At 38.5% G+C, this 25,702-nt stretch overlaps 3 protein-coding genes across 4 annotated transcripts in view; 2 read left to right on the plus strand and 1 right to left on the minus strand.

Annotated features, from left to right (window-relative positions):
• tnn (tenascin N) overlaps positions 1-5,581 on the minus strand; it is a 32,506-nt gene extending 26,925 nt beyond the window's left edge. Inside the window, exons 1-2 of one of the 2 annotated variants that reach the window (XM_020099952.2) lie at positions 5,361-5,581; positions 610-807 (exon numbers count right to left, since the gene is read on the minus strand). In XM_020099952.2, the coding sequence (XP_019955511.2) occupies positions 610-805 (196 nt within the window). In that variant the 5' untranslated portion in view covers positions 806-807; positions 5,361-5,581. The remainder of the gene's footprint in view (positions 1-609; positions 808-5,360) is intronic. The other variant, XM_069511876.1, reaches the window with a different exon arrangement.
• A 12,330-nt stretch (positions 5,582-17,911) lies between these two features.
• Positions 17,912-20,343, plus strand: mrps14 (mitochondrial ribosomal protein S14). Its single transcript, XM_020105499.2, has 3 exons — positions 17,912-18,474; positions 19,217-19,381; positions 19,777-20,343. The coding sequence occupies exons 1-3, from the start codon at positions 18,406-18,408 to the stop codon at positions 19,957-19,959; spliced, it is 417 nt and encodes a 138-aa protein (XP_019961058.1). The 5' UTR covers positions 17,912-18,405; the 3' UTR covers positions 19,960-20,343.
• A 668-nt stretch (positions 20,344-21,011) lies between these two features.
• On the plus strand, positions 21,012-25,590 carry cacybp (calcyclin binding protein). The gene is made up of 6 exons (XM_020112441.2): positions 21,012-21,152; positions 22,079-22,289; positions 22,398-22,494; positions 22,593-22,692; positions 23,164-23,258; positions 23,520-25,590. The coding sequence occupies exons 1-6, from the start codon at positions 21,135-21,137 to the stop codon at positions 23,680-23,682; spliced, it is 684 nt and encodes a 227-aa protein (XP_019968000.2). The 5' UTR covers positions 21,012-21,134; the 3' UTR covers positions 23,683-25,590.
• The last annotated feature ends 112 nt before the right edge of the window (positions 25,591-25,702 follow it).

Below are 25,702 nucleotides of genomic sequence, written 5' to 3' on the forward strand. Positions count from 1 at the left end.
TCCAGTACATCACCAATGCCCTGATCTGTGTCTCGGCCAAGGGGGTTGTCAGCATTAGTTTGTTTGTTAGCAGCATTATGCAAAAACTCCTGGACAGATTACCAGGGAACTTGGGTTAAGGATGAGGTTTGAGTCAGAAAAGAACTTAATTTTGGTTCATTCTGGGTTTTCACCAATTCCCTAGGGAATAATGCATGGATTGAGATAAAAAAGAAAGATCAGGTATATGTGTATTAAAGGGACAGCACATTCAAAACTCTGCAGCCGCTGAGATCATCTTCAGCAAGTCTATTAGAGGTTCCCAATAACAGCCCAAAAGAAAATCGGAGCTGCAGCTTTTGTAAATTATGCTCTAAAGGTGTAGAACAGACTTCCACTAAATATCAGAGAAGCTAGTTCAGTTAACATCTTTAAAAGAAAACTTTTCTCTTCACTCCAGCCTTTAACTCGATCTTGTACTTGCCCCCTCTCCTACACTTTGATAATTGTTATCACTTTTCTGTTTTTTATTTATTATTATAATTAAAATTTGGTTTCATTTAAGGTAGGTCTTGGTGGAGTTTTGCACTTTACTGAGTGCCACTGTAGTTTTTATTTGATTTGAATAACCTGTTTCGTCCTGGGTTGGCAGGCTCTCCAGTTTACAGCCGGAGCTCCCTGGGATGTCGATTTTATAGACGTGGCTGAAGGTGACTCCCTGCTCTGGGGCTGAGGGGCCTGCGTGGTTGTCGGCGTAGCTGATGTGTGAGAAGATGCTGAGTAGGGCCAACAGGCACAGAGCCCCCCCTCCGAGTCTAGTGGTCATGGCTGGATGACAAGATAAGAGCAGATCATTGTTAAACCAGAAAGGTAATAGCCAGTGTGCAGCTGGGAATATTTCCCCAAAAGGTAAGGGCATTCATCAAAGTTATTTGTACCTGATTCAATCGGGTCAATGGTAACAAAATAAAACTCCTGCCCTGACTGACAGGCACATCAAACTCACTTCACTCAGAGCAGCATGACGCTCTGAGCTGAAATTTATATCCCTTCTGTTTTTTTGAGATCAAGATATGCAGTTTTTAGAGAGATGGTGTCTTTTTCATGAACTTTGTTTAACAGACAATTGAAACTGAAGATGTTTGTCGTCACAGCTCACTGGACGTCAGTCTTGTCAGACTCACGTTTGTACTTTCCATTCAGAGTTTTATGGAGAACAGAGGACAGAAATACTGCGTGGATTAGTTTTATTACTGAATTACATTACAGTCAGCGGGGCACACTGGTTGTTATTTAATCTGTGTGTGGTGTGTCTGTGTGTGTGTGTGCATGTGTTCATTCCACTGTATGGCAGCAGAAAGTGAGCAGTCATCACTCTGCCCCTAAATCGTGAATAAAGCTCGATCAGGCGTTACAGACCTCCAGAAAGCATACAAACCTGTCCTTAGTGATTATGTCATTTTGTGTGATGTCATCTGAACTTAAAACCTTGCAGCAGCTTCCTCCAGGAAGACTAATTACATGCTTTCAAAATTATACGGCTGTCTTAACCTTCACTCTGCGCTGTTTGAGACTTTGGTCTGAATTTAACTTTCTGGTGTGAATAATAGCAACAGCAGAAACATTTGATTTAACTTTGCTGAGCTTGTGTGGTCTATGAAAACACAAGACCTTTAATAGAGTGACTGAATGATCAGTAATAAAGTGAGAGAAGTCCTGCTGGCAACCAGAAAACTGTGTAGGAATATACTGTAGCATTCATGTTTGAATATATTAGCTTTGTTTGAAGGATACAGTATTATTCTATGGAACTCAGTACTGCAAACCCTTGAGTATTACACATGTAGTAATCACAGAGGACAGAAGTCTTTTCTTGATTTCGGTGTTTTGTCTGGACCTCACACAGGAACTATAAAAGCTGAATAAACTATTTGACGTGTTGTAATTTTTAAAGACTCAAACAGATGTAAAAGCAGAAAAATGTCTGGCGAGAGAAACAGATTCTCTAAAATCCCACTGGAGACAGCGTAAGCACTGGCCAGAACATTAAAATGTCAACCAGTTGACCCAAAACCTGCCAAATCCTCCGGATACCACGATTAACCCATTATCAGATTAACAGAGATCCTGAGTGGGGATCCTAAATATACAACCTCTTGAATACTTTCAGAGGCTCATGTGGAAATGTGCTTATTCAACTGGACTCAACTTGTTTTCACTCAAATAAACTTATGAATCTTTCCTGTGATGATTTATGAAGGTTATAACTCAAGTAGCACTGGTCGAAATGCTCCAGCCCTTTTTAAGGAAGACAAATAGACGGGTCATCAAAAGAACCTATTTCTCAGTCCAAAACTCGATATGCTTGACCTTGTTTGCTTATGTTAGCTGTTTGATTTCTGCTGGTCAAAAGCCTGAGGTTGAAGACTGGTCCCTGTACAAGAAATCCAAACTACTACATCACAGAAATGTTTTTATTTTTCTTACTGTGGCCAGGAACCATAGACTTCAGTGGGTGTTTTATCAATGGCCAAGGTTTAGGAGGGCAAAACAAAGACAAAATGAAAGAGACATTGTGAGAAAATGATGGAGAGAGATGGATGGAAAGTAAAGGAAATGGAGATGAAAAACCTTAGCATGAGAGGGATGAAGTAAGTAAGAGAGACTGAATAGAGGATGATTGAGAGTGTGTGTGTGAATCTGTGACAGTCCAGCACTTAGTCACATTACAGATAGTATGCTTTAGCCATGTGGAACAGAACTGAGCCCTTGTGAGATGCTTAACAAGCATGTTTATAGCTCCCTGTCGAGGTTTTATTTGATGCTGGACGTTTTCAGACGCTTTTTCTTATTTCTCTTGGAGGAGACAGAACTGTGACCTCCCACATATAAAGCCACAACTGACAAGTACGTCTGTCTCAGTGTGGAGGAGGGTGGAGATGGAGGGATAGAGAGAGAGAGAGAGATGGACGGACGGACAGACAGTAAGACATACAGACAGAGAGATAGATTATCTCTGATGATCCAGATTACATTTCAACCTGTGGCTTTAAAACCGACTCAAGTAAAATTCAACATGTCCATAAACACAGTTCAAAATTCCTTCCTGACTATAACCTCTCCATGTGAAAGCAGAACTATGTCAATGGGCCTGTAAAATGTTTGTTCACTCTTTTATAAAGGGGTAGGAAGTGTAGGACTCTACATGTGTGTACAGTATGTGTGTGAAACTTTGTATTTACAGCTAACAAGGGACCTGCCTGCAAAGGTAACAACTGCAATTAAACCACATGGAGACAACAGTGTCTGGATCCACAGATAACTTTCACAGAGGGCTTCTGGACAGTTTGTGAGGGATGCTTGTGTGTTGGAGTGTGTTTCAGAAAAGTCTCCTCATAATCTCAGGGCTTTGAATATGGTGAATGCACCAGGGAGGGAGGACAGATCACAAGAGCGAAGACAAACAGCTGCAGTACCTTGCAAAGGAAATACAGATAGGAAGGAGGCAGGAGAAGACTTGTACATTTGCCCTCTCCTCTCTGGAGAGCCATTAGGCCTCAGACTAAAGACTGACTGTTTCGCCAGGTTTCAACTCTGTACAAATCCCATCGGAGCAAACCAACAAGCACAAGGATGAAAAAGAAGGGAGGGTTGAAATAGAGGAGAGGCAAGGTCATGTCTTTATGCGGGGGTTCCAAACTAGCAGCGTTTGTGGCCTTTCTTTTTTTCCTTTCCCCCTCATAGAAGCTTGCAGACAGAACAGGGAAGCTAAGAATAAAACGAAGCTGAAAGCAATTATCGTCTGAGAGCAGCAGAGCTCATATCTTCATGATTCCGTCTGCCGACCTCGATTAGGACTTGGCTTCATCCACAGAGGCGCCTTCGCCCTCTATGGGGCTATCAGATGAAAACCTGACCCACCGAAAAAGGAAGAAAACATAACGCAAACCACACATCCTATAAGCTCTAGATCCAGATAATTCTATGATATAATAAAATCATTTCTGTGGCTTTTATGAGCCCGGGGGGTCAGTTTCAAGCATACTGGAGTTGTGAGTTTTTTATGAAAGTCCCATTTTGCAATCTTATAAGCCACCCACTAAGGATTTTAACACCCCCTCCTCATCATCTCTCTCTCTTCCTCTCTCGCTCTCATTTCGCATGGCTGAGGGCCCACATCTGTATCTCATTTCATGAGGCCTTCTGTGTGTTTCCTGAGCCAGCACAGTAGCATTAAATGTAAATCTATACCGGACTGACAGCCCTGTGAGACCATCTATCACCCCGACACATAGTTATGAGAAATATTTATGTTATTATCACAGAGGAAAATGTGTCCTGGCACCTTTATTGACAGACAATAATAGTGTAATGTAATATTATGTCATATTATCTATTATATAATGTAGTTGTGAACTGAGTTTGCAGATCATGAGTTAGTGGAATAAGTTGTCCAATGTGAAAATAACTGTTGATTTATGAGTATTTCTAAATATTTCTTTAACTAATCAACATTTCAATATGCTTGCATAGAGCATCTAATTTAAAATGATTTATTTTATATTTATATTAAAACAGTTTTATTGTCTTTTATAGCAAAACACAAAGAACAATGTACAACACTTCACACATGAAACAAAGTTCAAACTTCAAACCCCATCACATATGGCTTTGTATTTGAGTGCTTTTCCTTCCTTGATGATTCTCACACATATTTATACGATGCACTCTCTCTATCACACATCACTCACACACTGTCAGGCACAGCCATCACAGCCAATTTGGGGTTTTGTGTCTTCCCCAAGGATACTTCGGGATCAAACCACCGATCTTCCTGTTATAGTGTCCTCCTGAGCCGCAGCCGCCCCCATGATATGTATCACTGATCAGACCTTCAACAGCTTTCCCACAGACAAAGTGCTGCCATGCAGACTTAAACCAACATGATAAACTCCAGGTGTCAAGAGTCCAACTTTAGTCTGTAGTGTAACTGACAGCAGAGTCACAGGCTGAGGATGTGCACTGCTTCATTAAAACCTCAGTGACCATCTGTTGATAGAGGATAAATGAAGAGAGGTGGAGGTGAGGGATGAAGAGTGGAGGAGAGATGGGAAGAAAGAGGAGGTAAGGGAGTTGGCCAGAGAAGAAAAAAAGACATGGAAGAGGGAGAGAAGCTGATAAAGAAAGAAGGATTATCAGGGAAGCAAAAAGCTTAATTGGTTCCATGGGATCATTTAAAAATGATGCATTCACCGCAGAGGAATCAAAATTATAAATCTAACCTGACACTGTTTCGGGTCAATGGGTCTACGTTCAATTGAAAATTTATTACAATTAAGTTCACTGTTTAAAAATGATGGAATTAAAATAAGTTTCCTTACCTTGAGGTTTTTCTTCAACTTTCTCTTCTCTCTGCCTTCTCTCCTCTCTTTTCTCTGAAGGACTGAACTCCCTCTGCCACCTGTTGACAGGCCAGGCCGGCTGATTCAAAGACCTCTTTGCTGCTGCTGACTTTTTGCTCTCCCCCTCCCTCTTCAATTGTTAAAAATCTCTCCCAAGTGCCTCTAGGCCAATGGGCACGTAGCTTGGGAGTGTCTCCTCTCCTCTCCTCTCCTCGAGCGATGGTATGAAAATGGAGAGAAAGGGGAGGAGGAGAGATAACGAGCAGCATTTACCACTTTTTCCCTTGAGTAAGTCACTTTCTACCCGCAATTGATTCCTCATTGTTTCACTTGCTTCACTTTTTAATTATTGATTTTTTGTCTTGCCTCTATGTGTTTGGTTACAGTAGCAGAAGAGGTTGGAAATGATCTCTTTAGCAGAAGGAATTAAGGGGGCGTGTTTGAAGCCAAGAAAAACCTTTAGTAGGCAGGAAGCACTGGGGAGAGGTTAAATTTGACAAATTGCATTTTTAAAAGTCATAACAGTACAGAATAATACTAGAAGGCTCAAAAGACAAAGAGCAAATTGTAATTCAATTGACAGATCGTGTAAGACATGGGGACAAACAAAAAGCTGAAGGCATTTCCTGTAATAAACCATCATGGGTAATGGGTTCTTCTAAATAATGATGATAATAGCAAGAGTCCTGATTTATTGTCGGCTGGATGATTGGTAGAAACCAAAAAATGGTGACGTCATTGTTTTATGTTTTTTTAATATCTGTCGAGAAGCTTGTGTTTTTGTCTGTGTTTGTTTGTTACTTAGCAGGAATATGCAAAAACATGCAACAGATTTCAATGAAACTTGGTGAAGAGGTGCGACATGACCCAAGGAAGAAACTATGAAACTTTTGTTGATTTCTCAGAGAATAATTCATGGATCTTGATGAAGAAAATCTGGCATGTTTAGAGGACTAATATTTATGAGTTTGTGAATTGGTGCAGATCCAAATAAAAATCAATTTTAATGAATTTAAATGTGCTCTCACGCGCCTGCCTCCTTTTTCATCCTGAGATATTTGTATTCTTCTTGTTTTTTTCAGTTTGTGTAACCATCTTAGAAAAGTTAGAAGAGTTCAAAACATTCCAACTTATTCACTGTGAAATTTTCACAACTTCCTGCTAATATTTCCACATTAGCTCTCTCAGATGTTTGGCAGGAGCAACTTATTTGGATATTTGTGCTCTCACAAACAGCCTGCTGGTTGAACTTAAGAGGACTGTTGGGCTTGAGGTATGCACTCTAACCAAATCCCGTCTAGCTGCACTTTGATCTCTTAAATGCACAAAAAAAAAACTATTTTAGTTTGTTTTTTGTTTTGCAAATGAAGATTTGAAGAAATGCAGGCAACTAAGTGCGTGAATACAAACAGTGGCAGGAAAAACAAGTCAGCCCCGACCACCATGACAATTATTACCTAAAGACCCCCAGTGTCAAGGTTGGCAATAGTTTACCCTGACAGCAGCTGTTTGTCTCTAAATAAATAAGTAAGGTTTCAGATTTCTGTGGGAACACACACAACAGTGGGGTTGTTCAAGTGAAACTGGAGCTGAGGCTGCATGGGAGGGCAGGTGTGGATGTTTGTTCTGGAACTTTTAAATGTCCTCTGCTACATGTTGACTTTCAAGATCATCTGATGAAAGGATTGACACCAAAATCTTGTATGTGAGTGGAGTTTTCTGTCTTCTTGTATTCTTAGAGCCAGTTTGCCATGTCGCTGTCACTGCCAGGCACGATAACTCTGGAAAGATAACATCTGTCATAGCAGTGTGGCTCTGACTCAGGGAGCAAAGAGCTGCTTGGAGCAACAACAGAAATGAATGAATCACCGGATGCTCCATAATGTCTCCGTCATTACTGAGAATTTACACTTCCACTGGGAGTTAAGATGCAAATCTTGTAATGTTGTCATGCTCTAGTCCCACACCTAGGCCTGCTAATGCCCGTTTGCCAGACAATCATTTATGGATCTTGATGAAATGGCATATTTAGAGGACTGATCCATAGCGATTGTCAGACATAAGCTCCAGAAAATGTCTGGAAAATTAGTTCCAGACATATCCCAGAGATTTTCTGCTGTATTATCACATGCCCTCACTCGGACATCGGCTTGATTGAATTTGAAGGGACTGTTGAGCCTTGGAAGAGCAATACACTTTACTGAGAGTCTTTCTAGAAGATCAGCTTTAAGTGACTGTCACTGGGAACCAAGTGGGTGAAACATCTTTGAATTAACAGTAAGAAACAAGTGATTCAAACCCATGATAGTTTCTGGTTTTGACGGAGACTAATCTTGCTCTCGAGAAACATTTATCATTCCTTCCATCCCTCCTCTTTCTACAAATGACTCAACTTTTGTAATAAGTTAGTTGCTGTACTTGTATCATTTGTGCAATAGTAAAAAAAAAAGTTCTTTCCATTCTTCACCATGTCTCTCCATCCATTTATCCCTCCTTCTTCATTTGAACAAATGCGTGGAACATTCTTAACAAATCTCCGGTGCAGTGAACACAGAGTAGACATAGATGAGGTCAATAAGTCCCACAGAACTCCATTAAACTAATGAGTTGTGAAGACATGTTGGGGGAGGTGATGACATTCATAACGTTTCATGAGATGATGTCACTCCCAGGGATATATGACTTTTTCTCATCATGAGTGGTTTCGGGCCCCTGCTGGGAAACGTGCCCCTCGTCAACAACGCATGGAACAGAGCTCTTCACAGCAGGTTAAATTTTAAATCATGTTTTACTTTTATATGAAGCACATTTGTTCTACCGTTTCCTTTCTCTGGGGAAAAAAGACATTCTCTGAAGTCTTGTTGGAGGAGCCCACACACCTCTGTTACTTTTACCTTTTTTATTCATCCCTCTTCATCTTTTTTCTTGCACACACTGAATGTAAATATTTAAATCAGCAGACTGAAGGTGTCACACATCTGAACCGGACTGTGCGTAATAACCAACTGCTGCTTTCATCTGAAAAAAATGTTCCCTCCTTTCTTGAATCTATTCAAGCAAAAAAAGGAAGCTTATGGTTCAGATGAGGATCTGGTTCATGTTCATGTCTTCGTCTCCCCTGTGATGCTTTTCTCACAATTCTATAAGCACCTTAATCCTGCGCTGAGTTATTCAGCCTCTTTTTTATGATAGAAAATATCTGTTGTATTCATTTAAGAATGTGAAGCTGTGTTTTACTTCTTATGAGCTTCAGTATTTCAGATAAAGTCAGATTTACGCTGAAAAGAAAATGAAAAATATCAGAGAATTACTGATGGGCCATACAATAACAATATGACATAACCATGATTCAATTCCTTAATTTGATGTTCTGTGGGTAACTGTGTAAAATATTCACCTAAAGGTCACTTCAGCATCTACTTTTAATTAGCATGAAGAAGAAAAACAATTTATCATAAAAGAAATAAATGATTAAATACAAATAAACCATCCCTACTTGTGAATAATATTTTTCACAAGTAGGGATGGTCAGTGCTCAGAGTTACATTGTTCTCATTCTTGTAAAATGCAGATACGAGAACTTAGAGAACAGGAACAGTATAGAAATGTTTGCTTGTAGTTGTAACATGTTGCATAATACACTGATTCTTCTCAATGCTTTAATTAAGCTTTTCCTCAGTTACACTCTTTATCTTTTCATATGTTCTTGGGACATTTGTTTTGTAAGATTAAAAAATGAATCACTGTGTACTCCATTTCTTTACTCATGTGTTTTTTATCAAAGATTTTATCAAATCAACTTAAAGAATACTATACTAAATACTTCGGATGAAGGCTTGAGAACTGTCTCCACTTGTGAAGTTTTTCTGGAGTAGAACGTTTATTTTGCCCGAGAGAAATACAGGAAATATCTCACAGTTTGGTTTGTCTTCTCTGCCCCAGATAGTGTAATATGAATATTTTCACAATATAACAATGACTGTGAGTCATTATGTTGTAGTCACTAAATGTCACAAAAGGACACAGAGTACTTTACGTGACGTTTAGTGACTACTTGGATGAAGATACACGCAAGAAGCCTGTGCTGTTGTTTGTCAGAAATAAACGAGATATTTTTACACGTATATGACAAGAGATAATATAAAAATTTTCTTCACATCAAGCACATGTCAAAACAGAACCTTGCATGTAGTTCTACAGTTTCTTTTCAGAAAATACTTGTAATATTCTAAATGAAAAAAAAATTATCTGTATTAGCTGATAAAAAAAGGTATTAGGCATTCATTTTGATTTAAGGAAAAGAAAAAAACCTGAGTGTATTGGTTGAGGAGACTGGATTGACATCATCCAGTGCGTCTTCTGTCCAGCTGTGCCTCCTCAGAGAGTCACCGTCAAAGTCTTTGGCCACCGCTCAATGCATCGTGCCGACATCTCCTCCATCATCCTGTCCCAGGTGAACGAGGTCCGTTTTGACGCGTCGGACGTATTGGAGCTGAAGGAATGCAGGCTCTGTGACTTGTGATATTGTGCTGTAAATACGAAAGCTACTGACATGTCCGACTTGAAGTGGGCGGATGCAGAGGTCAGGTGTGCGGGTTCATCTCCACCATTTAACTCTGATCTGTTTCCTTGTGGTTCTCACTTAGTCTTCTGTTGCCTGTGTTACAAGTTGTGGACTATACACATTCAAAATAACAGGATACCGCGCAGACTTCAAAAGTTCATCGGAAGTTTTTCAGAGTTTTGACTCTGTCTCTGTTTTCTGTTTCTTATCCTTTTTTTGTTTCATTTTGTTCTGACTGTGCTAATGGTTAATGGTTTCAAGAATTACTTATGTAACCCATAACTAAAACACTTCATTCAGCCATACACTGCCCTTTTCCAGGCCACATTAGTTTGACACTATCAGTCATTTATAACTACTCTGTCTGCTTGTAAACCTGAACCCTCATCGGATCCATTCAAGTAAACACACAAAAAGCACATTAACTCTCCCCTTTGAACCCAGTGGAGTATTTAATCACACACAGACTAACTGTGGTGAGGGGAGCAGATTGCATGTTTCCTTGCGGGTCTGGAAACTGTTGATTGAGGGTCTGATCTGATCATGCAGAATGGGAACTGACAATCACAAATATCTAACGCACGAAATATGTTTGAAGACTGACCTAGCTCGTCCGGGGGGTTATCGGGATTTTTTTTCCCATTCTGGTCTAAACATGCAGTAATTGGAACAAAATGTTTTTGAATTGTTTATGTGGAAATGACAAGATCAGATCAGCGGAAGCCGATGCCACATTCTGCATGTTTACAGTCGTCAGATGTTTTGGAGGTAGTTTTTTTATTTTTTGAACAGTGTAACCTGAACGTGTGTGACTTTGGTTGTAAGATGGATCAGATTAGAAGCCTCAGACAAACTTAAGCCATGTGGAGGTTTTGTTAAACGTTCTTTCAAGACTCTTGTTGTGTGTTCAGCTGTTTTTGATGCTTGTACTACACTGCACACATTCAAACACACGTGTGTACATACACACACGTAATGTACATGAGCTCCCCGTCTTCACTTATCTCAAATGCACACCACGGTTCAGTTCTGTGCATTGTGATTATCTGTTAATGACACACACGACTTTGAGATTGTTTTTAAAGATTATTATTAATGTGGCTTTTGTTTGGTCGGACAGAACATGGTACGGACTAACAACAGCTGTGGTCTGGAATCAAACCTGTGACCTCATGAGTGTAGTACATGTCTTTTTGAGACACATCTGCTTCAGATTAAAAATTTGAAAACTGCCAAAAGGTTTTAATGTTTAGTTTATTAATAGGCCAAACTGCAATACAGAAAATACGAATAGGTCAGAAAGATAATTGGTGTTCATATCCAGGAGAGCAGTGAAGCACATAAGCAGATGAGCTAATTGGAACAGACAGGGCATCAGTCTGACAGATGAGCTGGTGTCAACAGAAAGTTCCTGGGCTGATGTGGTTACCAGTTCTGCAGGGTCAGGTCATCGTGTCCTGAGAGGCCATGTGGACGTCCTGTCTCCGCACCGCCAGCTGACATATCCCAGCAGTGCTAATGGCTTTTGATCTCAGAGACACAGCAGCTGCTTCTTTTGTGGCACTGGAGGAAAAAAGAAAAAGGTGAATTTTTGAAAACCTGAAGGGCACTTGGACAGCGTAAACCTCAGCTGAGGCTAACGACCTGTAAACTGAAACTGAAACCTGAAACTCCAAAAGTGTTTTGTGGACTCAAACCCTTCACCCACTCCCCCCATCGGCAAAGTGGCGAGTAGATAATAAGTTAATTTTCATTTTTGGGTGAACTATCCCTTTAGGCTCAAGATCAGGATCAAGCTGATAAAGATCATGGTCACTTCCTGCGAATACTTGTGGCTCCTGCTCCTTTTACAATGAAAATGGAATAAAAAGTTATGGAATAGATTGCATGGTGTAAACTTCCATTGTCAAAATAAACAGAGGGACTAGATTTCAACAAGAAAATAGAGAGATAACTGAATAACTCTGCAAGCTGCAAATCAATACACTGGCATTCATTCTTGCTGCATGATTGTGTCTATGTGAGATATCTGAGTTCTGCCAACAGCAAAAACATAGTTAAGGCACAGCTTCTGACTGACAGGCCGAGACCTTCAGGTCACCACTTTAAAACAGAGGCACGTGGTTACAGAACCAGTGTAAGTGACAAACAACACACCGAGCATGGTCTAATTCTTTCATACTGAGTTTGAAATGAATGATCTCCTGCCTGGAAACATGGGAGAAAAAGTGGAAGGTCATATGAATCTACACTTCCCCACACGCTGACATGAAGGAAATTATTTCAGCTTCGTAAGACGGCACCAGGAGTTACCCTTCACCTGATTCTTTTGGGTCAAGAAAGGTTTGTTTTCAAAGCTTGCGGACTACACTTCCTCAAGCGTTGGTGGTCCCCCAGCTAAGCAGAATCACAGATGTGTCTGACTGTCTCTCTCTCCCTCCCTCTCTTTTTCTCCTTGTCTCTTCCTCTTCTTCTCAGCCCTTTGAATAATTCTGCTCATTTAAATTCAGGTCTCATCGTCTCAAAGTGTCTCTGTTCTTCTCCTTGACAATGACATTAAAACCTGAGCATAATATAATACTTTATTCATGCAGATAGTGCAGCAGGACTTGAATCTGGGATGGACAGTTGACGATGAATGATCACAGCATATCTGTAGATGGGACTCATCATTTTTATTTGACCCAAACGTCATATGATATTGTGATTGATAATATTCGGCAGTTTTTTACAGTTATTGATGAGGATATCTGTGTGTTGGACAGTCTCTGGAAACATCACGAACTCAGAAAGGATGAGGAATCTAACATTTTGGATTTGATTTGAGTATATCTGTGTATATCCACAGTGTAATCTGCAAAACCTGTAATTAGCAATATTAGCAATATGATTTTTACCATGAAATTTGGCTCATGTGATGATAAATAGAATATGTGGTTTTTTTTTACATTTGCCCAAATATCAATTCTTTTATTTGCACAGTGTGATATGTACAAGTATTAATACCTGTAATTGTTGCCAAAAAATTCTTCATCAAGCAAGAAAAGAACATATCAGCCAAACTTATACAATTTATTTGAATTTGTATTATTCTGTTGATTAATTTAAACAGGTTTTCAACCCTGCATTTTTAGATAAACACACTTTGTTGAATAGACTTTGTTGTCATCATTTTGTTTTTTGCACAATCCATTGCTCCAAAATGTGTGAATGGACCTATTCATTAAGGATGTATGCATTCCATAAATTGACACTTATCTCCTTCATTTTCTCTGTATCTCCTGGGAGAATATGAGACATTCCTATGGTCTGTAAAGCAGGAACCTCTGAGTCATTCAGGTCGTGGCCTTGTGCTAAATGAGCTGTATCTGCTTCAAATGGACACTGATTACTGAGAGGAGAGCGAGTTCCCATGCTGACGTGTCAGTGAAGGCAACGCAATTATTAGAGACTGCTGATTCAGAGCCTGATATTGCTTCTTGAGATATACCAAATGTCGTTGTTGCAGAAAAACACTCAAACTGAAACATACAGGCTCTTTCTGAATTCATAACAGAATATATAAATACTTTGGAAATAAGATTAACTGCATTTATTTTGTATATTTAATTCTAAAGTGGTGGAAAGTCATTTTGCTGTTTCAGTGTCTCCCAAGGAGCACTTATAGTGTTTAAATATACTTACACTGCTGTAGGAGTTTTCCACCATCAAAAAAATCCAGTCTGAAAGGTTTGCTTTGTCAATGATTTATTAAAGCGCTTTTAAACACTGTAACATATGCTGACGTCCGCTGCAGAATAAAGGATCAGTTGAAGGCTGAGAACTTTGTTCCCACTTGTGAGGTTTACAACATCTTGAGGAGAATATTTATTTTCCCCCGCGAGAAATACAGGAAATATCTCAGTGTTTGGTTTTTCCTCCGTGCACCAGGTACTGAATGCATTCCAGTATGGTTTCGCAGAAATGGTGGAATATTTATGAATGATCGTGAAGACTCAAGACATAATACTTTTCTTGATATTTAGTGGCTATGTGTTTGGTGTAGATACACAAGAAGCACACAAGAAGCTGAAGTAAAACAATTTTGTTTTTAAAAAATGGGAACGTGTTTTTGTAGATTTATCCAACATAGGAATGGTTTTTTTTACAATAATGATAATAATCACTATGCACAGTATTGTCTATATCCCATATCTCAACTTCATTGATAAAAAGTGGACAGAGACACCTGCACACACAAACTGAGACAAGGTCCACATTTGTGTCTCTGCTTTTAAACCATGTAAAACATGTATTTGTCTGAGAGGATGGAGTTGTATGTGTTTGAGTCAACTGTCAAAAGTCCACATATTGAAAATCTTTGTGAGCTATATGTTGATAAAAATGAACTTTGGCTTCATGGTGAGAAGGACATGGTTCGAGTACAGCGTCACATCTCAGCAAGAATGCCTCGGGTTGTAAAAATATTTGAAACCATTTTGAAGAGAAAGTCATCTCCAGCTGCAAAAACATAATGTTCCGTATCTTTCTATACAATAACATCATATTATATGAGACCATAATGTGATGGAATTTGGTTCAGAAGATGTCACACCTCTCTGAAAAACTTTGGAATACAGAGTCTGTGCTGTGTCCTGGTATTTTTACAACTGTAACGTATAGTCCTTAGTCACAATTCACACATCATAGGCACTGACTATTATTTGTTCAATTGATTGTAGCATTATACAGAAACTACTGAACAGATTACCATGAAACTTGGTGGAAGGATGCAGTGTGGGTCAAGAGAGAATTCAATAAATTTAGTGCATCTCCGGATCAGGGGGCAGATCAAGGAATGACATTTTTCACTCTCTTTACATTGGGAGTTAGGTGCTTTAGGTGTTTTACAACATTTTCATTTATTTCTCAGAGAATAATTTATAGATCTTGATGAAAATAATCATGATATATATGCAATTTGCTGAAGATCCAAATAAAAATCATCATTTGAATATGAATGATTCGAGTGAAAATTCGAATACTTTACAAAACACACCTTTTAATAATGATTACCCAGCAGTAGCTCAAATCAGCTTCAACCCAGTTAGCTGTAGCATCAATTGTTTGCTGATGTGTTGTCATTTGTTGATGGTTCCTTAAGTAGGTTATGCTGTAATTTTAGTAAGTAAGTAATTGCAACTGTGTGAAAGTGAAATCATCACTTAATCATAAGCTAAATGTTAATTAAATTAATCACATTTCCAGACATGTGACACTGCGACAGACCGGCTCATATTTAAGGGCTGGGGGGGGGGGGGGGGTTACCTTATTAGAGGAATCATTAGTGAAAACAAGATTCACTTGCTTACGCTCACAAATGCTCACACAATGGATTCACTGATTTTGTATTCAAATATTCCAAAATTAATGAATAACTAGGCTGCTGTATAATGTATCTGCAGAGTGCCTGACCCTTACATAATTTGATCAGGAAGAAACTTGTTTTACTCCGATCAAGCTGTTAAAGATGTGACTGAAGAAGGTTCCAACCTCTCAAGCAGAAATCCCTTTTTGCCAAACCAACACAAAGCTTTTTTTTTGCTGGCACATGCTAACAGTTAAATTTCACAATTTGGAAATGCAGAAGGTCAGTGGTCGACTGTGTGAAGGCGGAGAGGGAATGAGTTTGCTTTATTGGTCATTTTGGAGCAGCCACTTATCTGCAGGATGTTGAACTAGAGCTGAAACTAACTCAAAAGCAGTTGAACTACGAAATGCTGCTATTGTCAAATAACAATGTGGTAGTTTCCAAATCTAAAACTTAACAAAAGCATTTCCCCCTCGCTGACAACCAGTTGAATAATTTGACCTCAAGTAAAGAACAAGGAATCATTTGTTATTTCTTTCTTAAACCAAGATACTTTAAACCAATTATTATGGTTTTTATGAAGTCTCGCTAGGTATTCATTCTAAGGTTCACGAAAACCACTTCCCATAATCAACTTTGATGAGCTTCATTTATCATTTCATTCAGCACTGGGAGGCCTGCACAGATTTTCCGGCTTGCTGCAATAATGTTGCTCTTTATAGTGGAAACACAGCCTGCAGTTTGTCATGTGTTATTATTTATCCTAGAACGAATCCCCTGGAGCCTTCAAAATAATGGGGATTGTTGAAGAAATCTTTAATGGAATCTGCTATTAAATCTTGTTCTATAGAACGGTGCCCTGCTGGACCATGTGTTGAAAGATGTTTTATGTACATGCTTCCCGAAAAACACAAGAGTTTATTTGTGAGGGGTGAAAATACAGATCTGGGTTTCAGAAGATTTGAGTCTGACGTAAGGTTTAGATCAGGGACGTGCACAAATATTTTGGGGGGCAGGGGCACAAGTGGGGAAAAGGGCACCTTTTCACCAGAAGTTAAATATCGTAACAAATTCCAGACTTGCTTACAAACCTTTTTTAATATCCCCACTCTCTTCATACATTATATAGTATAGTATAGAATATAAAATAGTATATAAGACAAATTTCCCAAAAATTATTTATGCACGCACAGCTCCGGGTAAAGGGACACTGCGAATTTCATTGCAGTGATTACACTTGTTTGTTTTGCATATGAGAATAAAACCTTTAAAACCCTTTGGCAGAATAAATGAAAACTCATGAAAGTCAATGGAAATTGCCTAAAAGAATTCCCCAAGTTATATCAGAAAGTTGACAAAAAGTATTTAATAAATATCCAGAAAATATGAAAGAGATTAAGAGCAAAATAACTAAAAATCCAAATTTGGGAAAAATACAGGAAAGTGCTGCATTATCAAAGAGTATTGTGGGTAAAGATACTTAAAAATATAATAAAATCCATCCTTTGGTTGGTGGTATAGTGGTAGAGAGATTGTACTCATGTGACAACACTGCCACCTGTTGGCTCATAAATAGCTGGCTCTCATCCTTGGACCGTCTCCTGTTCTCCATCGTTGGGTCGCAGGCAGAGCTGGAGCAGATCCAGTTAGGTTAAAGCTGCAAAAGGAAACAGTCATGCTGGTGTAGAAACAGCGTTCACCTGTGCCATCATTGTTGTTACTGAATCCATTATGGTATTAAATGTTTCAGAAGAGTCCGTTTGGTAATTATAAGTCAATGTAATGATTAAATTTTTCCTTTAAATTACATTTGAAAAAAGTAAAAACAGAACTTAAAATGTTTGCACATATTTTGAAAAGAATCGCACTGACATGGTCGTAGGATGGCAGTTGTTGCCACAGGCCTGTAATGGCAACAATTGTGTGGCAATGAAGAATCAATAATCACTCTTCCTGTTTATCGCAACATGTTTTCACAAAGTGTGTGCTGCTCCCCTGTGTTATGGCATCTTCAGTTTGTTTGTGAGGCGATTCTGTTTCCAAACAAATGAAAGCCTTTCAGACCATTCATCACTTTTCGATCCCTGGCACATCTCCTCCATGTCGAGGCCGCAGCTGCTGAATAACAACTTTTCCAGGAGACTGCAGGTTTGTCAGCCTCCAGCATCAAAGAAAATTGCTGCCCTGCACTAAACCTGACACTGAGGTGCTGTCCATCATCTTACTGCTGTACTCATTCATACTGACAGTGAGGCAACAGCGCCACCATGAGGTCAAACTCCTCATACGGTTTTTGTTTGGGAAGATAATCTTGAGAAACAATGCTTTTTATCACTTTTGACATTTTGACAGAACATTGTTGAAGACAAATAGTCTGAGAAGTACCAGGGAGTGGAGCTGCTTAATTGAATGAAATTGATGAATTTGACAGGGTGTAGTATAGTCTCCTCTCTCTCTCTCTCTCTCTCTCTCTCTCTCTCTCTCTCTCTCTCTCTCTCTCTCACAACAGATGTTCATATTTGGTTTTTCATTTGGTAAAAAGAAGAAGACAAAAGGACAACTGCTGTATTTCTATTTCGCTGAAGTAAAGTAAAGATAAGGACACAGGACAGTGGTTGGATTATTTATTGGTTGTCAAGAGTTTATTTGGAACATGACTATTATTAGAATATATACATTATGTAATAAATCAGGATTTTGATGCTTTTATTATTAGATGTGCTTTTTTATTCAAAGATGTTTCTTTTATTTATTTTATCAAGTTCTTGTCTTTGTAAAATATTGCCAATGTACAAAACAACACAGTGACAAAATACATTTCACATACATTTTCAAAAATCAATTTAAAATCAGAAAACAGTTTAAAACGAATTTTATGCTTCGAATAAGTTGAAGGAGGAACACAATACAAATGCAATAGATAGAACTGTGTAAAATAATAAAGTAAGTAAAGTAGAATCACTTTAAATGATGGAATGATCTTATTAAATAGAATAATCGTAGAATATTTTCTGACTGACTAAATGACTGGTCCGCTCATTTCACCCTCCAGGTCAGCAGGTGGCGATGTTTTCTCCTCTTGATGGTTTTGCAGACGAGTCACATCCAACATGGCGGCCCAGAGAATAGCATGTTCAGGGTTAAGTGCTCTGTATTCCAGTGTTTGCGCTCCGCAGCAGGTAACCTACAACATATGACATGACATTTCACAGTGTATTGTGTTTTTTTTACTCTGGTGTCATCGCACAGCTACAGCAGAAAGTAAGAGAAGAAGGAACTCAGTGTGTTCTTGGTAGCTGTCTGACGTTAGCTTTGCAGCTAATGCTCAGTGAATCCTGTAGATATGAATAAAGAACTACCTGTTAGTTTAGTGCAACAGTCTGACTTAGTCTTAATCTGAACTGTGGTCTCAGGTTGTGTCTGTGGAAGCTTAGAGCCGCATTTAAGTCACATGTGGAGCGAACTGTCACTTGAACTCATCAGTCTCAGTTTGTTTTCTGTTTTCTGAAGCTGTGTGTGTGTGTGTGTGTGTGTGTGTGTGTGTGTGTGTGTGTGTGTGTCTGTCTGTCTGTCTGTCTGTCTGGTGCAGTTTAATGCTGTAGATCCAGTTATAAGTGTTAAGTGTGAGAGGTCATAGTTAGTGGAGTTGATATACTCTGTATTTAGTGGCGTTTATTCCTTTTTGTCCTTATATACAAATATAATCAGGACCGAGTATTAAACACAGTAATCCAATCCAGTATAATACTTCCTCTAACTATGAACTTGGTTTGTGAATATATAACTTAATGAACTTAAAAACTACGCCTCAAAAAGACTTCTAGAACAGTCTGTAACCAAGCTTTTCATACATTTTGTTGACCTTTCACTCACATGATATTAGTTGTCATTCCATAAAAACTGCTGGAACAATGTGTGCAGGCCCTGAGGAGCTGCTGGGGGGCGCTGGAGCAGGTGAGGGGTTACTATGTTAACTGGAGGATGCTGAGGGACGTCAAGAGGAGGCAGATGGCCTTCGACTACGCTGACGAGAGGCTACGTATCAACGCACTGAGGAAGAACACCATCCTACCCAAAGAGCTTCAGGTAAGAGTAACACACCAAACAAGTCATGTAGGATTGGAGGAAATACATCTGTGTAACTAGCTTGTGATAATGTATTATGTAATGTATGAGCACTTCAGGTCAGTTTATTTTAATGCTACCTTCAAATGACTATTTTTTGATTGATTTATGACAGGATACTGTCCTATTGATGATTTTTGTTGTATTATATCATTAATAAGAGATGAAATCCTACCCAGTTTGTCTGTCGTTGGTCAATTGAAAATATTTTTGCACATCTCAATATGGCTAAAATTTGCTAATTGTCACAACTGTGTCTTTTGTGCTTATTATGTGAGTTAAGTAATGAAATTCAAAGTTATTCCAATTAATTAAGAATACAAATAGGACTTACTTCAGTTTTAAAACCTTTGCAGGAGGTAGCAGATAAAGAAATTGCTGCACTGCCCAGAGACAGCTGCCCCGTGAGAATACGCAACAGGTGTGTGATGACTTCCAGGCCCCGCGGAGTGAGGCGGAGATGGCGACTGAGCCGCATCGTCTTCCGTCATCTAGCCGATCACAACCAAATGTCTGGGATTCTGAGGGCAAGATGGTGATCAGGAGCCATTGGACACATAAACTGGACCATAAAAAAAGAAGTGGTTATGTGGTTGTGATAAGCAGAACGATCGGCACTCAATACTGACTTGATTTTGACCTTTATTGTCTGGAGTCTATACAGGTATTGACAATAATAAAACAGTTCCACAACCTCCCACAAAAGCTTGGAAGGTGTTCAAAGGGGATCTTCTGAGGTTACTGCAGCTTGTTTTCAGTATTTTGTGCTGAAGAGGACGTGAATATTCCATTTCTGGAGATTGTTTGTTTCCTTATGGCTCCCTATAAATATGAAAAAACAACAAAACATATTTAAAAGTAATGTCTATGTAACTTACTTTATCCTGAAATATTATTGGAGAATAAATATTGTTGCACATGAATAACTTTTTAGTGTCTTTATTGTACACGTTGATACAGAGATTAGAAATATCTTACTGTTATAAGTAAAAAATATCTAAAACCCACCTTTTCCTCCACCAGCAGCAAGAAAAAAGTTACCAATCAAAGGTGACTGACAAAAGCATCACCCAAAATTATGAGTCCTGTAATCGTGCAATCATAGTTGTTTTATTGTTCAGCCCTGTTTTTCACAGAATAATATTTAAAATCTGAATGCAGTATTTTCTATACATGTATGCATATATACACATATATACATTTATTATTCTCTTTGTATATAGTGTAAAGAGAAAAAAAACCTTTGGAACTGTTGCTTAGCAGTTGGTTGTGGCAAAATTCAGTATCCTTTAAAAATGCATTAGTATAAATTAAGAAGTGCAGTAATACAATAAATACATGTACAAATATAGAAAATTTTCATCACAACATTTATTTATTTTACATGTATTTATCTATTGAATTATTGATTTTTCTTTCCTCCTTTCTTTTTTCTTTCTTCATTCTTGAATTTATTTAAACTTCTGTCTGTGTTGTCCTTCACACAAGTCTTCCTTCTGACGGATAATGAATTAATCAAGTAATAAAATAAACTACTTAAAAGATTCTTTCGTGGGGCTGTGTTTTATGTGTCACCACTTCAGTCCGGTAGGTGGCGGTCGTGTACTTACGGACAGGCTCGCCGACCACCAACAATCAAGAAGAAGAAGAGGCAACGCGGCGCTGCAGTGAGGAGAGGGTGTTTGTGCTAAGCTAACACAACCGAGAAGCTAAAATGGATTTAACTGAACAGGTAAGTTTCATATTTTTATTTAACTCCATTTACAAACACACAGAGCAACAGACGGTTAGCTTTGTGAGCTGAGGTGTTGAATTAATGTCATAGTTCAGTCAACATTAGTTTACATAACTAGCCACCGCTAGCCGGCGGCAATGTAAAATAATGTTCATACTTAGTCTCTGGAAGTCTGAACGACATTTATTTAAATTCACTTCTAATGCAGGTTCGCTGAGATGGTGACAGTACCTTGTGTTTGCCAGCAGCTAGCTAGCTAGCCAGCACACCGCTAGCCTTGACTGGAGTCAGAATGTTCTAGAAACGTAATGCTAACACCAGCTAATGTTAGCCGGCGTCAATGTGGCAGCAAAATGAAAGTGAGGACATTGTCTGAACTGTTATATGATGAGATCTTGAAGTATATCAGGTGACTGTGCAGAGGGACAGTGGATGGCGTTTAAGATCAGGGTGATCTATGGTCTGTACAATATACTGATAATATACTGATGTAAAGCTAAAAGCCAAAGAAATTGTCTTTTACTATTGAGCTATCAGCATCATCAGTAATAAACACCTCTGTTCTCAAAAGACAGTCCTCATTTAGTGTTTGGATTGTGGTGGTGGTCTTAACACATCCAACCAAGGTGTTTGATTGAGTTGAGAGATGGTGACTGAAGGTTTTCATATTCATCAAACCATTCAGTGACATCCACATCTGCTGTTTTTCTACTCATTTATTCAGATTTTATAATAATACATTTTATTTATAAAGCGCTTTAACAATTCTCAAAGACTCTGTGTCATGTCACACACATTGTTGACCTGATTGGTTGCATTCTGGTCTTTTGCAAGTGATAATAGTCCATGGACATTAAGAATGACCTGAAACTGTAGTTCCAGAATGTGCTTTTCTGATTGGTCTAATGTTTTCCCTCATGCAGATCAACCAGTTGGAGGCAGACTTGCTGGAGCTGGGTTCACTCTTGGAAAAATCCGAGAGGAAACGAGTGCAGGAACTGTTAAAACAGGAGCAGAAGAAGGTGGAGAAGGAGCTTTCAGTTAAAAAACATCAAAAGGAGCAACAAGCCAGGAGACTAGCAGACCCATCTGCAGCCTCTAAAGCAGCGTACACAGTCAAGATCACCAACTATGGTATGATGTAATTGTTCACTCACTGAGGCTATCAGTCATTTATTAGTGTGTGTGTCTGTTTTCACAAAGTATTTGAAAGTTGTTCACAATTGTTCATCTTCTGTACAGCTTGGGACCAGTCAGAAAAATATGTAAAAATTTACCTTACACTGAAGGATGTGCACAAAATCCCATCAGAACAAGTGGAGGTCAACTTCACAGAAAGGTTAGATGATAACCAGCCTGTATGTATGATTGTACAATACATACATGATCGTTCAGCATTTATTGTTTAACATACAATTATAATTCTGCCTGTTGCAGGTCATTTTCTGTTCTGGTGAAGGATCTTGGTGGGAAAAACCATCAAATGACAATTCTCAATCTGTTATATCCAATCGATGAAAAGGAGAGCTGCAAAAAGGTGAAGAAAACCGATAAATGTGTTTAAAGGAATCATATTTAAATTTTTTGATATAAAGTGATACAAGTTATTGGATCTTGGTACAAACAAACTGAGGCAGTGAGTCTTGCAGTTGATCAGTTTATTTATAAGAGATGAATAAGCAGCATTAAATGATTCTAACTAAGTATGTCATTGTAAATCCTAATATTTTCCCAAAGGCTTCAGCCTTTCACAACAAAACATCATAAGCTAATTTGAACATTGTTCAGCCACTAGAGGGCAGAAAGTAGACAATATATAACAGCTAAACTATTGGCCAGATTGAAACAACATGGCCATCTTGTTGTCTCTTTTCTTGTCAACTGAGTTCAGTTTCAGTTTTAATTTTGCATATTGCTCTTGGATTTGTTCAGACAATTCCTGAAGAAAATATTCTAGTGTCTCTGTCTCTCTGAAAGGCCTTAAACAACTTTTATCTCCCTGCTACAGATAAAAACAGACATGGTCCTGGTCATGTGCAGGAAGCAGACAACGAAGAAGTGGGAGTGCCTAACGAAGGCGGAACAGCAGTCTAAAGAGAAAGAGTAAGCACAAAATAAATTCAGCTTTAAGCTCTTGTGATTTCAATTAATCTGGAATTTTAGTTGAGGTTAGGTTTCATCTATCCACTGGAAACAATGATCATTTTCACATCCACACTCAATCAATGAACAGTACTGTGTGTGCCACTGTTTATTAGGCATGGAATACATGTAAGTTGGGTGCAGACATGCAAACTGAGAATCCAAACAATTTAGATAAACTTGGACACATCCCTATTGCATTTCCTCATTGCTTCTCAACAGAAAACCCAGTATGGAGGAGAATGCAGACCCCAGCGACGGCCTGATGAGCATGCTGAAGAAGATATACTCTGAGGGAGATGACGAGATGAAGAGAACCATCAACAAAGCCTGGTCAGAGTCCCAGGAGAAGAAGAGCCGAGGAGAAGACATGATGGACCTCTAAACCGCACCCACAAGCAAAAATAAGTGAGATCTTCCCGGGCTGCAGTGGACATGACTTGAATGTTAAACGCTATAACTGACATCCCAATATATAAATCACACTTTCACAATATGTAGAATTTAGGTATACAGCTCATAAATAAGGTGACAGGATTAATGTTTAAGCCCTGGATGGCCTCTGCTGAGAAAACCGGGCTGCTAATAGTCATAAATCCTAAAGCTGTTGATAAATAAAATTGAAAAATTGTGTTAAAATACGAGTGCTGATCATCAGGCGGCAGCCTTAATGTAGCAAGAAGTCACACATATTCATCACTTGTTTTCTACCATAAAGCAGCCATTTTCTTCCCAAGATGAATATCTTGTCAGTTGTACAGGATTTCAACTAGACCAGGACAACTGAATTGAAGAATTGTTGACTTGATCTTCTAAGTTACTTGTTAATTGTCCTGTGCTGATTTGTTGTAGCTAAACTGGTGTTTTAAACTGATGTTGAAGATGTTTTCTTGTGAACATTTGCCTAAGCCACACTCACATTCCTTTAAATGAAGAAGACCAGTGGACATGTCAGTCTTCATATCAGCCTCTTGATTTTTTTTGTCATTCTATAAATGGACCATGATGATCACGGCAAAGACTTTACCCATCATACAACAGCCCAGTGTAATAATCTACGTTACTGCATGGGTGTGTTCAGATTTTAATGTGCTTTACTCACTTGTGTTAAAATGTGTAAAACTCAGAACATTCATTTCAATTCTTTAATGGAAGTGATTTTCTTACTATGATTTTTATGGTTGTACTTTTTTGTGATTTCTCTCCAATATTTGTGAATATGTACAAATTCACATTTCAACTAAGTTGATATTTTGCTTTGGTTGTTCATGTCACAGTCTTATGTGTATTGTTGCCCGCCCTCAGGTTGTGCATGCAGTTCAGACAAATATAACTTTTGAACTGAGTCCTTGTTCCATTTGTCTTGTGATTTCGATGTCAGATTAGATTTGATTACATTTATTTGGACTGTGCGACATATTTACTCTCAGGAAGCATTTGAATTTTGTGAAGCCTTCCACATTGGAAGTTTTGGTTTCAAGACTGTGTCCATGAGCTGAATCTTTACTCATTGTTAAATCTAAACTAAAAAGCCTAATTTCGTACTTAAATACATTTAACAATCCCAGATGCAATTTGACCAAGATTGTAACATGTAAGTGGTCAAAGACGACCATTTGTGATCCAGGTTAACTTTTATGGATGATGACTCGTCCTGTTGATAGAAACAGTCACAACACAATTGCATAAACTAGAATAGAATTATTTTTGTTGTCCACCAGGGGCAGCAGTGATCACGGGCTCAGGAGAGGTCCAATCAAAGTTTTATTGAGAAATGTGAACTTTTATTTTGTAGGGTTTCATAAGTTGGCATTTTCAGCTGTAGATTTACAAAATAAATGATAAAACTTACTGCAGTATATTTTATGATCTATAATCTGGAATTTGTCTCTCAAACAACTTTGATTAAATGTAAAGTTTGTATTAAAGATAACTGTAGTATTCCCAGTTAGTATGACTTCTCAGAATATCTTGCAAACATACCACATCTGGTCTGCTCAACTAATTAACTGAAATCAGTTCCTTACAATTCATTTGCAACTTACTGTATGTTTATCTTCTCCATTAACATGTGCCTGTCATGTTCTATAATTCATTTTAGTCACTGACTTCTTTCATGCTTCTGTGTATGTTCTTTGTTTTTAAATCGCTTTGCTGTGTTTTAGTATTTTTGTGTGTTATTTGTCCCGGCTTTTATTTGTATTTGAAACATTTTGCACCAGGTCTCTCTGGCAGAAAATATATTGCATCTCAAGTGGACCTTCCTGGTTAAATAAAGGATAAATAAACAGTAGTCTTTGTATTTTTCTTGACATGAACAACTGGAACAATGAAATAGTATGAACAATGATTAAAGAATAAGAATAATTCAGTAACAGACGAGGGTAGTTTTTTTTAAACCAGGG

The sequence above is a fragment of the Paralichthys olivaceus genome, chromosome 16 (genome assembly GCF_024713975.1).
Source record: "Paralichthys olivaceus isolate ysfri-2021 chromosome 16, ASM2471397v2, whole genome shotgun sequence".
Classification (NCBI taxonomy): Eukaryota; Metazoa; Chordata; class Actinopteri; order Pleuronectiformes; family Paralichthyidae; genus Paralichthys; species Paralichthys olivaceus.